General features: G+C 37.1%; 2 protein-coding genes across 3 annotated transcripts in view; both read left to right on the forward strand.

Annotated features, from left to right (window-relative positions):
• LOC146489628 (exosome complex component 10-like) overlaps positions 1-11,730 on the forward strand; it is a 29,304-nt gene extending 17,574 nt beyond the window's left edge. The window contains exons 11-26 of one of the 2 annotated variants that reach the window (XM_085103531.1): positions 55-211; positions 949-1,029; positions 1,604-1,671; positions 3,673-3,723; positions 4,115-4,232; positions 5,441-5,482; positions 6,176-6,245; positions 6,702-6,805; positions 6,972-7,052; positions 7,261-7,344; positions 7,684-7,729; positions 8,019-8,095; positions 8,180-8,318; positions 9,132-9,187; positions 10,065-10,135; positions 11,447-11,730. In XM_085103531.1, the coding sequence (XP_084959657.1) occupies positions 55-211; positions 949-1,029; positions 1,604-1,671; positions 3,673-3,723; positions 4,115-4,232; positions 5,441-5,482; positions 6,176-6,245; positions 6,702-6,805; positions 6,972-7,052; positions 7,261-7,344; positions 7,684-7,729; positions 8,019-8,095; positions 8,180-8,318; positions 9,132-9,187; positions 10,065-10,135; positions 11,447-11,483 (1,282 nt within the window). In that variant the 3' untranslated portion in view covers positions 11,484-11,730. The remainder of the gene's footprint in view (positions 1-54; positions 212-948; positions 1,030-1,603; positions 1,672-3,672; positions 3,724-4,114; positions 4,233-5,440; positions 5,483-6,175; positions 6,246-6,701; positions 6,806-6,971; positions 7,053-7,260; positions 7,345-7,683; positions 7,730-8,018; positions 8,096-8,179; positions 8,319-9,131; positions 9,188-10,064; positions 10,136-11,446) is intronic. The other variant, XM_085103533.1, reaches the window with a different exon arrangement.
• A 3,109-nt stretch (positions 11,731-14,839) lies between these two features.
• LOC146489630 (uncharacterized) lies at positions 14,840-15,595 on the forward strand. Its single transcript, XM_085104710.1, has one exon. The coding sequence runs from the start codon at positions 14,840-14,842 to the stop codon at positions 15,593-15,595; it is 756 nt and encodes a 251-aa protein (XP_084960836.1).
• The last annotated feature ends 2,268 nt before the right edge of the window (positions 15,596-17,863 follow it).

Raw genomic sequence — 17,863 nt, forward strand, 5'->3', positions numbered from 1 at the left:
GTCTCCTGTTAATGTTGAGTTTAATTTTTTATTTTGTTTGTTTTCAATTTGCAGGCCTCTACCATCTGAAATGGTGCGTTATGCAAGAGAGGACACACATTATTTGCTTTACATATGTGATCGATTGCATAATGAGCTTATCACAAAAGGAAATGCAAACAGCAACTTGTTACAGTCTGTGTACTCCAGAAGTAAAGATGTTTGCTTGAAGGTGTGTTCAGTTGGACTTGGATCACTTGTACTTGTAGATGAGGTTCATCATGACAACAGAAGATTAGCTCAAAGTGTTTGTTAGCAGGGAAATTTATTCTCAATCTTTGATAATCTGTAGCTCTCACTGAATACCTAAATTGAAAGAAACTGTCTGAATGTTCCTGTCTTGTAGTAGTACTATGAACAAAAATCATTTCATTGATAGTAAAAGAAGATTAAGATTGAATTTGTGGAACCCCTTCTATTTTGGAACAAAAATCTCAAGCATAAAGGTGAAGCATAAATGTATCTGCTATTGTCTCATATATTTTTACCTAAATTTTGATTTCTTCAGTAACCTGTGACTGAGGGCTAATATTCAGAATTTCAGCTTAGAAGTCTACAAGAAACATACTTAAACCATTCAAAATCTCACGATAAAATGAGCATGCAAATTTTAAGGAAGATACAGTATTCAGTGACAGGAGTTACGCCAGTGAGTTCCTACAAGTCTCCCAGTAGCTCAGTAATTGGAACATCTGACCAGTGCATGCAAATGTGTCCTGCTGCTGTTTGGATGTGAAATTTTTCTCATCCCATTCCTGTAGCATGCTGAATACTGATTAAAATCTTTCTTTAAAATGCAGCACAATCATTTGTCAGGAACTGAATCAAATCTATTTGTTTTTATTTGTTTGTTTGTTTGTTTTTTTCATGGTAATTATTTACTAACCTGATCTCTTTTCTTCAATTTAGCGGTATGAGAAGCCATTATTTACCAGTGAATCTTATCAAAGAGTATTGGAAAAACACAAACGGACATTTAACTCTGAGCAGGTGACCACAAAAAGTAGCACAGAGCTTAATAGTTCTTAAGCCTATTGATCGACAGTGCTGTTGCTAACTTTTGAAGTGGGTGGGGAAGTGAAAAAGTATACTAGGGGAAAATCCCTGGCCCATACCCTCATTGACAGCCCTGTTTCAATCACAGTTATAAGGACAATTGACAGGAATCAGAAAGTCATCACAATGTACTAAATTTGACTTGGTCTACCAGTCTAATCCTCGCAATTAGCAATCAGTGAGGAGAATTGTTTACATTATTGTTAGTAACTTTTCAGGCAATTGTTTAAACTTAAAGATGTTTAGTGGTAGGATTTCTCTGGTGTGGACTGGAAACAGCTGGCTACAGTTGGCAAAAAAAACCTGGGGAGGGGAGAGGGCGAGGTTCTCCATAAGAATGTTCTATTACCGAGACAATGTTTTGTATTTAGGATGTTCTCATTTAGACGGGTATCTACAGCTGTAATTTCACCTTTCCTGTTTTGTCTTATTTGGGTCTACAATCCCCAGTGCACTTCTCTATGCACAATTCAGTTCAGTTACATATAAAAGTATACTTTTTCTACAGCTGTGCGCATTTCGTCTTCTCTACGCCTGGAGAGACAACATCGCACGAGAGGAAGATGAAAGCTATGGGTGAGTACCAGTTTCAGTCAGCCTTACTAAATTGTTTTTGTCGGATTAATTGAGAAATAGAAATTTATTAATGGAAATTAATGAGTATTGGATTTTGTTGCTTGTGCCTTCACTGTGGGATAGTTGATTTGGACTGTACCCTCATCAGCTTTTAGCTGTGGTCACACTGCGCACTTTTGCCCTAGGTAAACTTGACTTGTTGACAGTTTTACTTAGGGAAACTTAAATTTAGAAGTGTGACCGATTTTTCCCCAGGTAAATTACCTAGGGGAAATTTTTCCATCGAAGCTTGAATATGTCAAGAGAACAATAGAATTTCCCTTGACAGTTACCCTACATGTTTTGAAGGGGTAGACTGAAATCCCAAGGTAGTTAGCCAATAGATGCTCGTCGGCAAACACACTGATGACAGATTTTATTTTATCGCGTCACATTTTACTTGAAAAACATCGAAGTGCAAGTCTTTTTGTCATTTTTGTGGCGTGCGTGTGCGTGTGTCAAAGAAAGAAGATGGCATGGTTAAGATCAAACATGTAGGTATAAATCAAATCAGTACTGAGGCCTTGGAAGAACCCACGCAATACGCCGAGGCCGACATTCCTGCAAGGCAAAAGCAGTAAATACACAGAGTAACGCAACTAGTCCTCTTCTTTGGGCCCGTCGAGCAATCAGTCGCTGAAGGAAAATCACTCGTGATCCCCTTACTCGTTGCAACAACGTAAAAAAAGTAATGAAAAGAGGAGAACTATTTCTCTTTGATCTGCGTGATTTTCCAACATGTTGTTTTCGATTTGCGCGGAATAATTTAAATTTAATCCTGTCAATCCCTTGTAAATACCTCAATGTGATTTTCCTTAGTGTGACCTTTTCACCTGGGGAAAATGAAACCCGAGATAAATTTACCTCGGGTGAACTCAGTTAAATTTTCCCTAGGTAAATCAATTTTCTCGCGGGCAAAAGTGCGTAGTGTGACCTCAACTATTATGCCTTAGCAACTGTAGTTGTTAAATTAAAAATAACATGGCTGTACACGTCAGAATATTAACTACCACAAACATGACATTTAATTACATGAAAACCTAGTTTCATGTGTAGTCTTGCCAACTGAATTAAGTAAAAAATTAGAAGTTGTGAAGAGGTTTGATTCAAACTTGTGGAAATGTAAAATTCTTAGTGGAAAAAAGTCTTAACTCTTTAGTGCTGAAAAAAATAAGGCTATAATTGGATTGTCTTTGAGGTTTAGGAATGGGGTGTTTTATTTGTGTGAGTCAGGGGTACATGTGCCATTTCAGTAAAAGCTGGTATGTGAAAGTTTGGGGGTTGGACCCTCTGGACTCTCCCCCTTTCCCCCCCCCCCCCCTTACAATAACCAATCGCTATGAGGACTGCAAGGCCAAATTGTCACTTGAGCCTGTTTTTTCCCAAGCCCTTCCTATCGTTATTGTTACTAACCAAAGTATGTAGTATGGAGCCACTACACCTGTATGAAACCCACGTTTCCTCAACCCTGAATGAGATCTCTTAAAGACTTCACATTTGCTTATGCTAAACTCACTGTACTTAGCAAATCTATTCATTAACCTGGTTTTACACTTAGTTCAGTATTTAGAAAATAATGTCATTTATAAGCACCATTGGTTAGCTTACTGAGAGTTCACCTGTTGGCTAGCTTAGCTTAGGTTGAGTTCAATTGGCTTTATTCAGGAATAAGAATGAATGGAATAGCTGCTAGATTTTTCTTTTTAAGTAAAGTTGGGAAAATGCACCTACAAACTTTTGCTGGCACGTGATAATTTAAGAGCAATTTTGTACTCCAGTTACTCCAAAAACCTCTTATGAGGGATTTCTTGTGATGATGGTATGTATTCCTATTCCGGAATGGGGTGAATCAAACTCACCCTTAAAATCTTAATCTTTGACAGTCTTCATTTGACTCAGTTTTTCTTGCTTTTGATATTCTCATGACAGTGAGTTTCAATGATTATTATTTGTTTTTTTCAGCTTTGTTCTTCCTAATCATATGATGTTCCAGATTGCAGAAACAATGCCAAGGTAAGTATGATTAACTGAACATTATAGACCCTATGCAAAAATGGCTGACATTTTAATACTCTTTTGTTTGCATTCAAATTAGCCTCACTAGCCTCGTTCACAGTGAAATATTCTTTTGATTTTTGAACTCAAGAACGAGGTTAGTGAGGTGAACTTTTAATCTGACCAGTAAATACTATTTATTATAATATTGATAATGTGTAAACCACTTTGTTTTTTAAGTTTATTATTAAGTATTAATTTTATTGTTTACAATAATTCCAACTGAAACTTTATCCCAAGAAATGATTAATCGGCTTTAAATCTTACAGTGACTTGAAGTGACAAACTAACTAAAGTAAAATGGTGGGAAAAAAATAGTATGTGATGTTGTCACTTTTGGTTGTTTCAGAGATGCCCAGGGTGTGTTAGCTTGTTGCAATCCAGTACCCACACTTGTTAAGCAGTATGTGAATGAGATACATTTGTTGATTATGCAAGCAAAGGAACTTGCACTCACCTCAAACAAGGTCAGTATATTTTTCAGTTTTTATTGGAATAATAATAAGACTCCTTGATTATACTTGGTCTATGGTACAGTCAATCTTATGTAACAATGTTAGAACTTCTTCTTTTGCACATCTGCAAATTGAGTAAAACATTTTTATGTATAGTAGCAGTTGGGCAACTCTAAATGAAAACAATGAAAGATTAAACTAAATGATTTAAAAATGTAATATTAGAGTTGTTCCGCACAAGAGCGTTGCGTATGCAAATATCAAACTACTCATGTTGGACATGCAAATAACAATAACAGACGTGAAATGCACGCACCGCCTCATAATAGCTATTGGCCAGAATTTCAAGACGCAGTAGGAAGCATCGACGTTACGCCACATGAAATTCAGATTCCCTCAACAGAGCCACAGAGAGAATTTTATAGTGGACACAGGCACTTTCATTTATTAAACACTCAACTAATTTGTGACAACACAGGTCACATTCGATTTTTACAGACACGCTTTCTTGGAGGCATGCACGACTCCCAAACATTCCGCCTAATGGAACCTGTTGGTCCAGGGCAGGTGCTAGATTTGCCGAACGGAGTAGTGCTCCTAGCTGATTAAGGGTATCCTGATAATGTTCCTTTGCTAACACCGTTTCGTCAAGCACAAATACGCGCAATGAGGAACAACAGAGAAAGACGAAGGGCAAGAAAGTTCAATAGAGAGCTTGCGAGAAAGCGCGTTAGAGTTGAACACATTTTCAAACAAATAAAAGATTTCAAATGTACATCATCGATCTGGCGTCATCCGAGGTGGTTGCTGCCAAAAAAGTGTAATAGAAGTTTGTACCTTTTTAACAGAGCGCAGAATTACTTTGTTTCGGGGATTACTTTAGGAGGTTGCAGAAACAAACAGCGCTGATAATTAAATCAAAATAACAACCACGAAAGCAGTTGTTTAATCAATAGCTATTATGAGGCGGTGCGTGCATTTCACGTCTGTTATTGTTATTTGCATGTCCAACGTAAGTAGTTTGATGTTTGCATACGCAACGTTTTTGTGCGGAACAACTCCATTTACTATCAAATGCCTAAACCCAAATCTTAGGTGATTACTTAGAAAAAGATAATATATTACTATAAATAAACTGTAATGTAATAAAATGTTTACATTGCTTTTACAATAAAGTTACAAATTGCTGATTATATGTTTCTCTGGTTATGTTTTTGCAGAATTCTTCTTCCACTGTAAACACTTCCAAACAAAGTGGCTTGGTGAGAACAGCAAAGCAGCTTACTGTGCTTCTGGTTTAGTAATAATAATAATAATAATAATAATAATAATAATAATAATAATAATAATAATAATAGTAATAATAATGATGATGATGATGATGATGATGATGGTGATGATAATAATAATAATAACGGTTTATTCACAGCATATCCACATAAAAAGAATGTGGCTCTTCATCTGTGAAGGCCTACAATACTACAATAATAATTATTTAATATTTAATACTAATTAATAGTAATTAATAGTAATTATTTAATATTTATAAGAAAGGATGAAAAAATCTATGATAAATCTATGCATGAATACAAATGTGTAGAATGTAATAGTTAGTGGTTTCTATGTCTTTACAAGGAAGACAGCGCGTGCCTTCAAGAACGCCTTGCAGAAACTGCAGTATTCTTAAGTTTAGTCAGGCATTGATGCTGATTATAGATTTTACTGTATATGTACTTGGGTAAAATTATCGGATCTTTATTGCAAACTCAGGTACTTTAGTGTCAATAGTGTTGAATGCAAAACCATTGACTATAAGGCAAGTTGGGCAGACAAATTGTAATATTCTTTAAAGAATTAAAGATTTCGGATAAATGGCTCATTTAAATGAAACTGGGAATTTTTTTGAAGATACTGTATTGCCTAATATTAATTTTGATTCTATTTTTCATTTAAAGTCAGGATCCAGCCTTTCACAACCACCTTTGATTGACCAAGAAATGAAATCAAATCATTTGTTATTGAGTGGTGAGTAAAATGAATCCCTTTGTCATATGCCATGTTACCTGCCAACATTTTCATTTACCACAAACAAGGCACTTTTATTTACGTGGTCATGGTTTAATCACCCCCTCCCCCAAAGAAAAAGAAAAAGGAACAGCATTGTAGGGGGAGTGGGAACGAATGCTTGGTTTATGAAATGAGTTAATAATTAAAGGTAATTTGGTCACTGTAAAGAGATTCGAGAGTGATGTTTCAAGCATTAGTCCTTTGTCTAAGCCAAGAGTCTTATTTCAGTCAAAAAGCTTGTTGACATTGTTGTTGTTGTTGAAGGGTTTGGTTAGAGTCACTTTTAAGCTTTTAAAACTAAAACGCCCAGTCTTCCAACTTTCCATTTCTTGACAAACCAAGCCATGTCTTTTTTTTAAGGACTTGGCTTTTCTTGTGTGACAAAATGTTTACTCTTTCCTTTGATTTCTTCAGGTGATTCATCAGTTTTTCCAGCCAGTCCAACCTCATTTGGGCACATAATAGCATCAGGTCCCCCTGTAACAACAAGGGCAAGACCAGCTGTATCACTATTTGAGGTATTACTGATTCGTTTACTATGGTATATCTATCAACAACAAAAACACATTGGACTTACATGCAATACCAGCTCTGAGAATGCACATCATGTAGCTACTATTGTTTGAAGGGGGGGGGATTGCCTTCTAATGTTGCAATGCTTAACTCTCATTTGTGTGACTTCAGATTTGTGAAGAGAAACAGCTGACTGATGGAGAAAAGAAAGCAGCGAAAATCAAAGCTTCTTTTGAAAATCCATTTCAAAAGGTTTGTCTCTGTTTACTCTCAAAAATTTGAACAAAGTTATTAACTATTTACCCGCAGAGTATCCAACCAAGATGTCATTTTCCCTGTTTGTTTTTTCCGGTATTAGCAGTAACAGCCATGTTGTTGGTTTGTGATCACCATGGACCGTCCCTGAAAAGATTTTATTGATTTTTGTAAGCTTACTTTTTTACACTCTGTTCACCTTCAGTTTCTTCCAGTGAAGAGTCAGTCAGAGACAACTGAAGGCAAATCGGTCATTGATGAACCTCAGAGCCAAGAGCATGTTCACAAGGTCAGTGTAACGAGCCTCAAGTATAATGTGTGCCACAGGAGAACCTCTAGTACCTACACTTAGGCCATAACTGAAGCTCTTGTAACTTCATTGCGTAGTAGAGTTTCAATTTTTTTGTGCGCCAAAAGTATAGAGTGTTTTCACATGACGTCAGGGCGGCCATGTTGGTGTCTCAAACTAAACCTCTGGGAATTGAACTCTATTTTTATGCAAATACTTTCTTTTGTTTCAGTAAACCAATATGGCCAGTAGTCACGTGAATGAAAACGCTCTATATGCCAGTACATGTCGTACAAATGTTGTGCCATTCCATTTCCATGTTATTTTTTGTACCTTCAGATTAATCAACAGTGGAAAAGAGCTGCGCAAACATCAATCACTCCAGGTAACATCTAAATTCTCGTTTTCCTTTTGCTTTTCTTTGCTTTGTGGCTGTTGTTTGTTTTTGTGAAACCCCTTAGCTACCAAACCCTTCACTAAATGTAGTTTTATTTCATCGCGTTAACTAACCCAGTCTATCAAGCCCATCTTAATGCTGATATCATATCAGCACTCTTGTGGCAATTTTAATGTATGTTTATGACCTTGTAAATATAGATAAACAGTGTCCGCAATTAGCAGTGATGGTAAACATCCAGACACTTAAATAAACTATTCAATTATTCATTATGTAGAACCAAATGACAACAAGAAGCGTAAACTTTCTGATGATGAAGAACCATCAGAGGATTCAACGCCATTAAGGGATAGAGTGAGTGTTTGCTTGTTCTACTCTTCTCGTCTATGCAGCAACGACAGTTTCTGTTTTGACGCGTGTTTGTTTGTTTATCGTTAGACACATGGAAAGTCTTCAAAGAAAAGAAAACGTGAATCTTGTGAGGGCAGCCCGTCCACATCGCATAGCAGTGACAAGGAAGGCTCAGACGCCTTTGTACCGTTCGACTACTCTGCAGCAGATTACTCTACATTTTCCGGTACCATTCTCCCCCTTTATTTCATCTTAAGATTCCAGTCGATCTTAGGCTGGTTTATTACTTGAAATTTTTTTTAAATTAGTTGTGAAAATTTGGATAAGTACTGTTGTTAATTATAAATCTACCTTGAAAAACAGAAAAACTGCTAAGATTATTACGATAACATTGGAACAACTCATAAGCGGAAAGCTATGGAAAGTTAACGTTTATAAACAAGCGTTAGAAGCCATACAGAACATGATAACAAAATTATTTTCTTTTCAAATTCAAGTCGCATAGAAAAAGCAGTTGACAGTAATCTGTCCGATCGGTGGTGCTAGCATTTACGTCTCTAACAAATAAAAGTTGAATAAGTGGAAATAGCGATGTTTATCTCACGCCAGCCATCTGGTGTGTAACATCGCAGGTACCCTAGCATTACATTGCTGCTCTGTGTTCGATCTCTTCATGGCTTTTCTTCTAAATTTCGATTGCTATCATCTGCTTAACAGTTTATGAACCATTAGCGACCAAACTGCGGCTTCCCGTCTTCAAAGGACTCTCTCAGCCGCCTCTCAGCTCCTTATAACAGCAAGGAGCACGTCACATTATATTATTCTTAGTTCGTTGACTTTCTTAGTAAAGTTATACTTTCTTGTTGACCAACACTGAGCTGTACAGAACAAAATATCTTAACAAAACTGCTTACAAACTTCTCATTACCTTTATTAATTGAAAATTCTTAAACTTAAAGTGCTTTTTTTGTGGTAAAGGGATGATTCAAATACAGTCCTTTAAGTAGTTAAGTTCTACTAAACAATTTGTTTGTTTTAGGTGGAAGAGAAACCACAGAAAAACCCATCGTGTTTGATCCTTACAGGGATTCCAAAGTAAGCAACGACATTTTCTAACATACCTCCGTAAATTCCTTTCTCTAATAAGCCTGTCCCTGTGCTAATTCAAATTCCAAAAGAACGCAAACGTAACCTATTTTACAGCATGTCAAAACTTTAGAATTACTGTACGCAGTCGAACCTGTATTAAGCGGCACCGTATTAAGCGGACACCCTCTTTAAGCGGTCACTTGTCAAAGTCCCGAAAATTACTTCCCTTAGTTACGGTCACCCTTTACCAAGTTCTGACGAGTTGTTTCGATTGTCTTGACCTGTGTAAAGGTCACTTTGGAAAGGAAACCACTCAAATATAATACGAAAAAGCCCGACAGGTAATTGAATTTCTAAAGACCTGCAATAGTAACTGTTTTATTAGTTCGTTTTTATATACTGTTCTCCTTTTTCGTACTATTTTGCTGTTGCAGTTTCTTACCCGAGTAATTGATTTCGTGAGCGCTTTTGTGCATAAGTGATCAAATGTGATATAAAATGGGGAACTGTCGGCTTACAGGTCGTGGACATATTTGTATGAGGATTGACAAATAAAAGAAAGCCTTTCAATTTAAGCTTGGTGACGAAGAGTTTATCATGTCGCAAGTATGGGATAAATAAAAGCCTAGTCCCTTCATTCAGGGACTCAGACGTTTTCTTTGTCGTCCCACACTTCTTTTGTGGGGGTTCTGGTCTTCAGTTTCTTCTGTAAATTGGGTGTATTTTGGCCCTGTTGACACCAACGTCAGCGTTAATCCACCTGTAGTCAGTTTTTTTTTTCTTTTTTAGCTCATAGTAAAATCTCAGTTTGCATAGTAACCTCGGTAAACAAGTAATTTTACTTAATTAATTATTGAAAATGATTTCTTAAACCTTTGTTTAGCAATCCAAAGGGCCACGATCTAAAGTACACATGAAATCTGGACAGAGAAATTTGACGTTTTCCTCGAACAAGTAAGTTAAATAAGGTTCAAACATGTATTGATCTGGGCCCTAGTAGATTGCGGAGGTATGTCGGAGCCATGGAATAGTCTTAAAAGACTAAGATTAAACTTCGTTCGAGAGTAGCCATTCAAGTGAAGGGTACTGAACAAGAGAATCCATCAGACCGATAGTCACGGGGCAGAAGCACTCTATTGTTTTTGTTGTTCGTCACTAAATTTTTATCAGAACAGGAATCACTTAAACACAGACATTTCGAATTTAAGGCCCAGCGCGGCGCCTATTGAAAACAAGGATAGTTTTGCTGAGAGTTGAAACAACAAAACAAGAATAAACAAACAGGATATAAATACAATGAAAGCGATGTGTTTGTTAATTAATGAATTACAAAAAAAAATTCTGCTGACGAGTTGCATGATAGTTTATCACTTTGGATGAACACCACACGTCACGTGATCAATTTAATCTGGGAACTTTAGTAGTGAACTATAATTCCCTGTAGTGTCAGCCTGTAAAGCAAGCGTTTCCATGGGGTCCATTTTATGTCGCTTTCGACACAACTTTCGCAGAAAATACCAGGAAACGCTTGCTACACAGTGCACACTCTGTTTTTTTTTTATTTTTTTTTATAAGGACTTTTTTTTATAAGAACGTCGAGGCTGAGATTAACCAAAATTTTAAGAACACATTAAGAACATTCCTCAGGCTGAGAATCGATTAAGAACGTTTTTATTTTGCTAATCTGTATATAAAATCAAGGTAACAAATGTAAATTAACCAAAATACTTAAGGGCATGTTTTGTATAACAAACAATGGTGACACACATCTCGGTTTGTCATAATCAGCAGTTCTTGATACCATATCTCAGCAGGCAATGCACTTTGATAGGTTTCCTCGTCACGTCCTCGTTGATTTAGTGTATACCATATAATTTAAGAACATCTTAAGAACGTTTTCAGCCTCAAATCGCAAAAAAAATATAACAACGTCCAGCGTCAGCTCCAAAACTACTGTAGACGTTCTTATAAAATAATAATAATAATAATAATAATAATAATAATAATAATAATAATAATAATAATAATAAAAATATAAGAAAACCCAATCGGTTGAACTGTCGATAGAGTTTCTTACTCCTGTCTCCAGTGAAGTTCCTCTAAAAGAGGAAGACCGATTCTCCAGAAATACAGATTATGTTAATCTGCTGATGCTTAATTTATTATTTTAACCGGACCTTCAAAATCTTTTTTTTATGCTGAGCCCGTTTACGAAAGGTGTACGTAAAGACAGTTTTTGATTTCCATTTGTTTTTGTTATTTCAGACGCGCCGATCACAAACAATGCTGGCCTCGTAGATGACGACACAGAATAAAGATTATATTCTCTCTTAATGAACCTTATCGATTTTTTAACCTTTATCAGCTTTAGAATTATTTTAGGTGAAAGTCTCTTCAACTTATTTCCCTCCGTTTGTCAATGGATGATAATTTAATTTTTTTTGTAGAGATCAATGAAAACTACCTTGTTATACCTTTTAAAATGATTTTAGATGTTTTAGAGACTTTTACGCAATTCGACTTGAAATAAAAGGTCATTGTTAATTAAAGTGGGTATTTCATTAATTTCCCCAAAAGATTCCCCACAAGACAGTATTAACAGTAGTAAATATGTTCAAGTTTGTTTCCTTTTGATTCACAACTTTCTTGGTATTTTATACACTCGAACCTTCATGTGCGACCACCTATCCAAAACACCAAATTTTCCCCAGTCAAAGCCCTATAGTTGGAACTTCTCGTAAACGACCACCTCACTAAGCGATCGCGACCACTTTTGGGGGTGACGACATATTTTTTTCGTTGTTTTTAACCTCTTGTAAGCGACCACTTGACACATGGTCTGATCTCCATGTTCGCTCGGTATGAACTATGCTACTCAGAGTTTAGAGGTACGTCTAGTGACAATCTAACACTGCTCTTATTGTAACTAGGAAAATGTATGCAATGAATATTATCTTCGAATAAGGCGATGTGTCAGGCCTGTTACCGAAAAAACCCCTCTGGTTCGACTCTCGTAAGCGACCACCAAATCTTGGCATTTTAGGTGTTCGCTTACAGGGGGTTTGACTGTATTTGAACTGCTGATGAAAGGATGAAAAATGTACCCCACGCACTGCTAACTGACGACCTTAGGTCTAGGCTCTCCAAACTTGTGGATCCTTGCGAAGGAAACTTCGTTAGTCCCGATTTTGCCCGTGAAATATTCGCCCCTTCCCCTGACATCCCCGAACCTACTGAGATCTGGGTACGAGAATAGCTCCTGGGTATCCAAGGATACCGATCTTGCGGCTCGAATAAAAGGGGTTAAGAACGAACTCCAATTTTGCTGCTGAGTCTTTCGGTTGTTTCGTTGTGTTATCAGCACTTTTTTAATCTTTAAACAGAAGCGATCCTACGCTCTCTAATTTGATACTTTATGAATCTCTTTATTGTTGTATAATTGGGTCTCGTGAACGTGTTCTTTAGCGTCGCGCATTCATCGATGGAAGTTTTCCACGCTGATGAGCGTTAATAACGCTGGTCTACATGGCTGTCATAGTTGAGGAACAAACCAATGATGTTGGGATTTCTGTAGACGCTCGTCTCAAGCTTGGAACCCATCTTTGTGTGTTTGTGCCCAGGAAATGACACTCTCCCTTTGGTACACTCTAGTGAATGTGTGTGGAAAAGAAAAGAATTCTTGCATGATCCATGAAACCACTCCGCGTGTGCAAGCTAAGAATAAAACTGGTTTTCTACTAATGTAAGTAAAGCCATATTATAAAACATAAAAAGCCTTGACTGTGCTGGCTTTGTTCTGTAAAATAAAAAGCACGCAAGGAAGTGACGAGAGCACTCGAGAGGTATCCTACTTTTCGTTCGTGCGCTTAATACAGGGCCCCTTACACAATACAGGTTTGAATGTACAACCTATTGTAAAGCGCTTAAATTCTCAATAGCTGATCAGCAGAAGTCAAATTCGGCTCGTATCCGGATTGATATCAATTGTAAATACTGAAATAGACTTCATAGCAATGGACTAACTCTTCTCTTGTTCCATTTAATTTGAGCACTGTCAGAGAATTGAAAATACAAACTCCTTCGAATTCAGTTAACGGAAAATGTGGCTTATCATTCCGGTCTAGATCACTGTTAAAGAGCGAAGAGCCGCGGATATACGTATATACTGTCAGTAAGGTCGAGTCTGTTTATGGTATTGCTATGGTACCATACTAATTCTGAAGAGATGAAGACGTCCACAGCGCTGAATGTTATAGATTGGCACCTGAACTGAAAAGAATAGAAAAGGAAAGCTATTCACGAATGTAATGAACTGAGAACCAAGCAACTCAGTTAGGAACTAAGGAAAAAGTGACATTTTATTCTAAAACAACGACAAAGTCAACAAAACCTTTACACTAGTTGACAATTGTGTTCCGCAGAAAATGAATGTCGTTTTGGTTTTATCAACAAAGTTGATAAGGTAATTTTGCGAAGAGAGGGTATCCTGGGAACGAGGTTGCGAGTGCTGACGTTTCGAGCGTCAGCCCTTCGTCAGAGTGAATGACGCACATTTTAATTCGCGCTGACGAAGAGCTATCGCTGGAAACGTCAGCACTAGCATCTCTCTACATTGGCCAAATTACCTGATCAACTCAGTTGTAAAACCAAACATTCGTTTTCACTTCCCACCGATGCAGCACCACACTGATATCTTTAGAAACTAAACCCCGTTACCATTTTTCGTAGTAAATGAGTGTCAACGAAAACGTTATATATTAATTTTATGCGCTTATTTTTGGCTTAAAATCCATTCTATTGAAATCTGTTTCACGAGTAAAAGGAATGTGACAACAAGCTAACAATCTGATTGTTTAGGTTAAACCAGAGTAGTGACGCCCTGTGGTCAGAACCCCTCATTAAAAAACAATAACGCTAGCATTAGTAGACAATGGGGAAACAATACAACGCCAATAACGAATTTAGCTGAATGGGAATGCAGCGAGACATTCTTTTCACTCCAAAACATAAACACGACTTTAAATGACGTCAAAATATCCTATAGTTGTCCACTAGTTGGACACTCGGTTGTGCTTTTCTAAGCTCTTTTGTTTTTCAGTGTTTTGTTGAACAATCATTGTTTCCTGTAGTACAGAAAAGGTGTTGTCTTTGGGGATTAATCAAGTAAATTTCCCTATAATTGAAAAATACGAAGGTAGTGTTTTTTAGCTTGTTGTGAATTGCTCCTCCCGAGAAAGCACTTCTAAAGAAAACCAAACATAGGGCTGGGTGCTAATTACAAATAATTAACTTAACGATACTAAAAAAGAATTTTCGTGAGAATGTAGTTCACACACAAAAACATCCGTGAGCTTTAAGAAAAGGCAGTTGATGAGTATGACTTTTCCTTTTAGTTTTTTTTCTCCTTAAACCCTACTTTATATCAAAATTGTGATTAGCTTGGTGAATTGAAGATATTGAAGTGTTTGATTGTTTATCAGATACAATAGCTCCATTGAAAAACTACGTAACGACATATAGATTGCGAGCCAATATCAAAGCTTGTTCACTTGTGGCAGATTCATTTATATCCAAGTATTCAGCGTGTGAGGGACATACAGCATTGGTGTTATGTCAGTTTTTAAATCAGCAGATTTTATCGCTTCAAGGTTTGGACCCATGCAGAGCAGTTTTTCCCCCGTGAGTTTGACCTCTGCCAGGTTTTATCTTCCTTCTGCAGCTACTGTTTCAGTATTTCCTTGCCCGGCTCATTTTGGTGCCAGTTATGTCAGTCCAGATATGTATTCAGTTCATCGCGATAAAGACATCAGAGTACTGCCCGCTTTGACGAATCAGTGTTATCACCCGTCCTTTCAAGGCATGCCTTACCACAGCACAAACGAAGAGAAACCAACACAGTCATACATTGGTCTGATTGGAAAGGCGATTCTCAGCTCTCCACAACAGAAACTTGTGCTCGGCGACATCTACAACTACATTCTGACGCATTATCCTTACTTCAGAAATAAAGGACCGGGATGGCGGAACTCTATACGCCACAACTTATCACTGAATGATTGCTTTGTTAAAGTGGGTCGCTCACCTAACGGCAAGGGACACTTTTGGGCAATCAACCCGATTAACTACGAAGACTTTAGTCGGGGCGACTACAAGCGAAAAAGAGCTCCGAGAAGAAATCGGGAAAGTTTCGCAGCAGAAGAACGTTCAAAGGAAAAGACATCGGGCAAAGAGGATGAAATGAAGACGAGGAAGGGTTCCTCGAGTGAAACGACCGTTAACACTGTCTGCCTTACAAATGGAACAGAAAAAAGAGGCTTTCACATAGAAACACTTTTGTGTAACAAATGGGAAATGGTGAAAAATACTGAGCCACACAACGAAGTCTCAGCGTTTACTATTGCACCCAGGGCCTGATTGTTATGTGCCGCACAAAATATGATCGTAAATTGATTTTCCTGGCACCAAGAGATATTTTAAGGTAAACGGAATTGAAGGTTTAAAAGCGCACTGTATTTTTCCAATTGAGGATAACTAGCATAGCTTTGCTTTAAACGAAAAAACGTTAAAGCGATTCACTGCAATATCTGAGCGAATGGTTGGTATGCTTTAGAATGAAAATATCATGAACATTTTCTGTTGAGGAAGAATGTGAACGTACCATTAGAATCGCTAAGTTAGATAAAATTAAAACCGTGATACTGGTAAAGGTAGCTGTTATATGTTCTTACTAAATTCGTTTACAACAAACATTTTATCGCAAAGGGTAATAAATTATTTGTGAAAAACACAAACAACCTTGCTAATGGACTAAACTGATTTGTATTCCAGTGCAGCGATTGAAAATCAAGATGCAGCGCTAACGACTCCCATCTTTACTCCATTCTATTCACATGTAAATCTACATATTACTTAGCAATGGAAAAACAACAAGCAAACTTTATGGTGTGGTCCGGTTTAGTTTAACGTTACAAAGATGTTAGCAGTTTCCATGGATTTGAAATAAGAAAATAAAACAAAAAAAAAAATACTTAGTTAGAACAGATGGAGTGGAAAGCTCGGGTTAGATAATCTGGCCATGACTCGAATGTATTAACAAAGTGTTTAAAAATCGCGCTAACTTTTTAGAGTAACGAAGTCAAGTCAAATAAAATTACATGGTATATAAACACTGGTCTAAACAGCAAAGCGATTATTTTGAAAGCTTCTAAGTAAGCAAAGCTTCTCTGCTGTAGAAACGACGTTAGGACGAAAGTGTCAGTTATCGGGGCTTGTTTGTTTGACTTGATCAGCTTGTGGAATCGTTAGTATTGTTATTTTCTTATATCGCATCACGTCATGTGTTAAACGTTTCACGCTTTATACGATCAGTTAGTCCACCAAAATATACCGCCGAACAAACTTAAAAACTATATCTCCCTTGATCTCTTTAACAATTGAAAAAAAGAAGACCGCATTCAAGATATCAATAAACCACAAAGCTCTACGATGAACAAATCATTCCGCAAATACTTGAACTACATAAAATTTCGGGTAAACAGCAATTTGATGACAATAAAGTTTAATTGAACGTCTAAAAAAAGAAACTGCAGTATTAAAGGTAAACTTTCTCCAAGGAAAAGACGAATGGGACCAGGCATCACTGGCCTTCCGTCAAATGAATATTCTATCGAAAAAAAGGTTTGTGAGACATCTACCACTTTTCCAGGTCTTTGATTGTATTGGCATACAGATTACTCCGGTAAGGAGGAGGTCAACTGAACAACAGACAGCATTTACTTCAGAGCCGCGCATTAGTAATTTACGCCGAACGTGCAAGTTGTAACCTTTGATGTCGAGAGTGTAGCCACGTGGCTGGATTATTTGTAAATTGTTTCTCTTGCATCCTTCTTCCTTCTTATGATTTCTTAAGGTTCTCGGTTCCCGGTAGATTTTAAAACAAGTCGCTGCAGTTAAAATAAATCCAAGATACTAAATAATTTCCTGCCTTTATTTTTTTCAGCTTGTACAAAAAACTGCATAAACAAAGTGCTCCAAGTGAACGAGAAGCTGGCAAGATGAGAGAAAATATAGAGAAATCAAAAAACATGAAAAAAAGGAACAAATAAAAAAAAGTCCGCAGAAAACGCCAAGTCAATATTTCCTCAAATAATTAGCGAGGTTAGCTTCTAAAGAAACTGTGGTGCTCCATCGGTGGGGATTGAAAACGAAAGGGTCTTATAAACTAGGTAATTTGACCACCGTAAAGAAATTCGAGCGATTCGAGTGCTGCTTGAAGCTCTTTAAGGTGGCAAAATTACCTTATCAACTGAGCTGATAAAACCATATTTCCTCGTGTAACTTTTCCTTGACAACTGTGGTGGTACACAAAGAATCTTTTGCCATGACAGCTAAAAATGTTCAGAACACTTCAGTTACAACAACTTGGTTTGCAAATCCTTAGCTTCCACAAATTCGCTCTTTTTGAACAAAACAAGTAAAATTGTGATTATGGCGGATATATTTTTTTGTGTGTTTTTAGAACGAAATCGATAGATGACCATGGTGAGCTGGACCACGTGAGCTATCAAAACACACAGCCACTGCTTAAGATTGGTTTTCCACCTGAGTGAATAGCACTTTACGGTATTATTTGTTTACTTTTATACCATCAACTAAATCACAAATAAATAGTATGCAATAAGC

Source organism: Pavona decussata, unplaced genomic scaffold (assembly GCF_977016875.1).
Source record: "Pavona decussata unplaced genomic scaffold, jaPavDecu1.1 SCAFFOLD_4, whole genome shotgun sequence".
NCBI classification, from domain to species: Eukaryota; Metazoa; Cnidaria; class Anthozoa; order Scleractinia; family Agariciidae; genus Pavona; species Pavona decussata.

What these genes read in the sequence shown, in the direction of transcription:
- LOC146489630 (XM_085104710.1), top strand. Translation starts at nt 14,840, where the DNA reads ATGCAGAGCAGTTTTTCCCCCGTGAGTTTGACCTCTGCCAGGTTTTAT.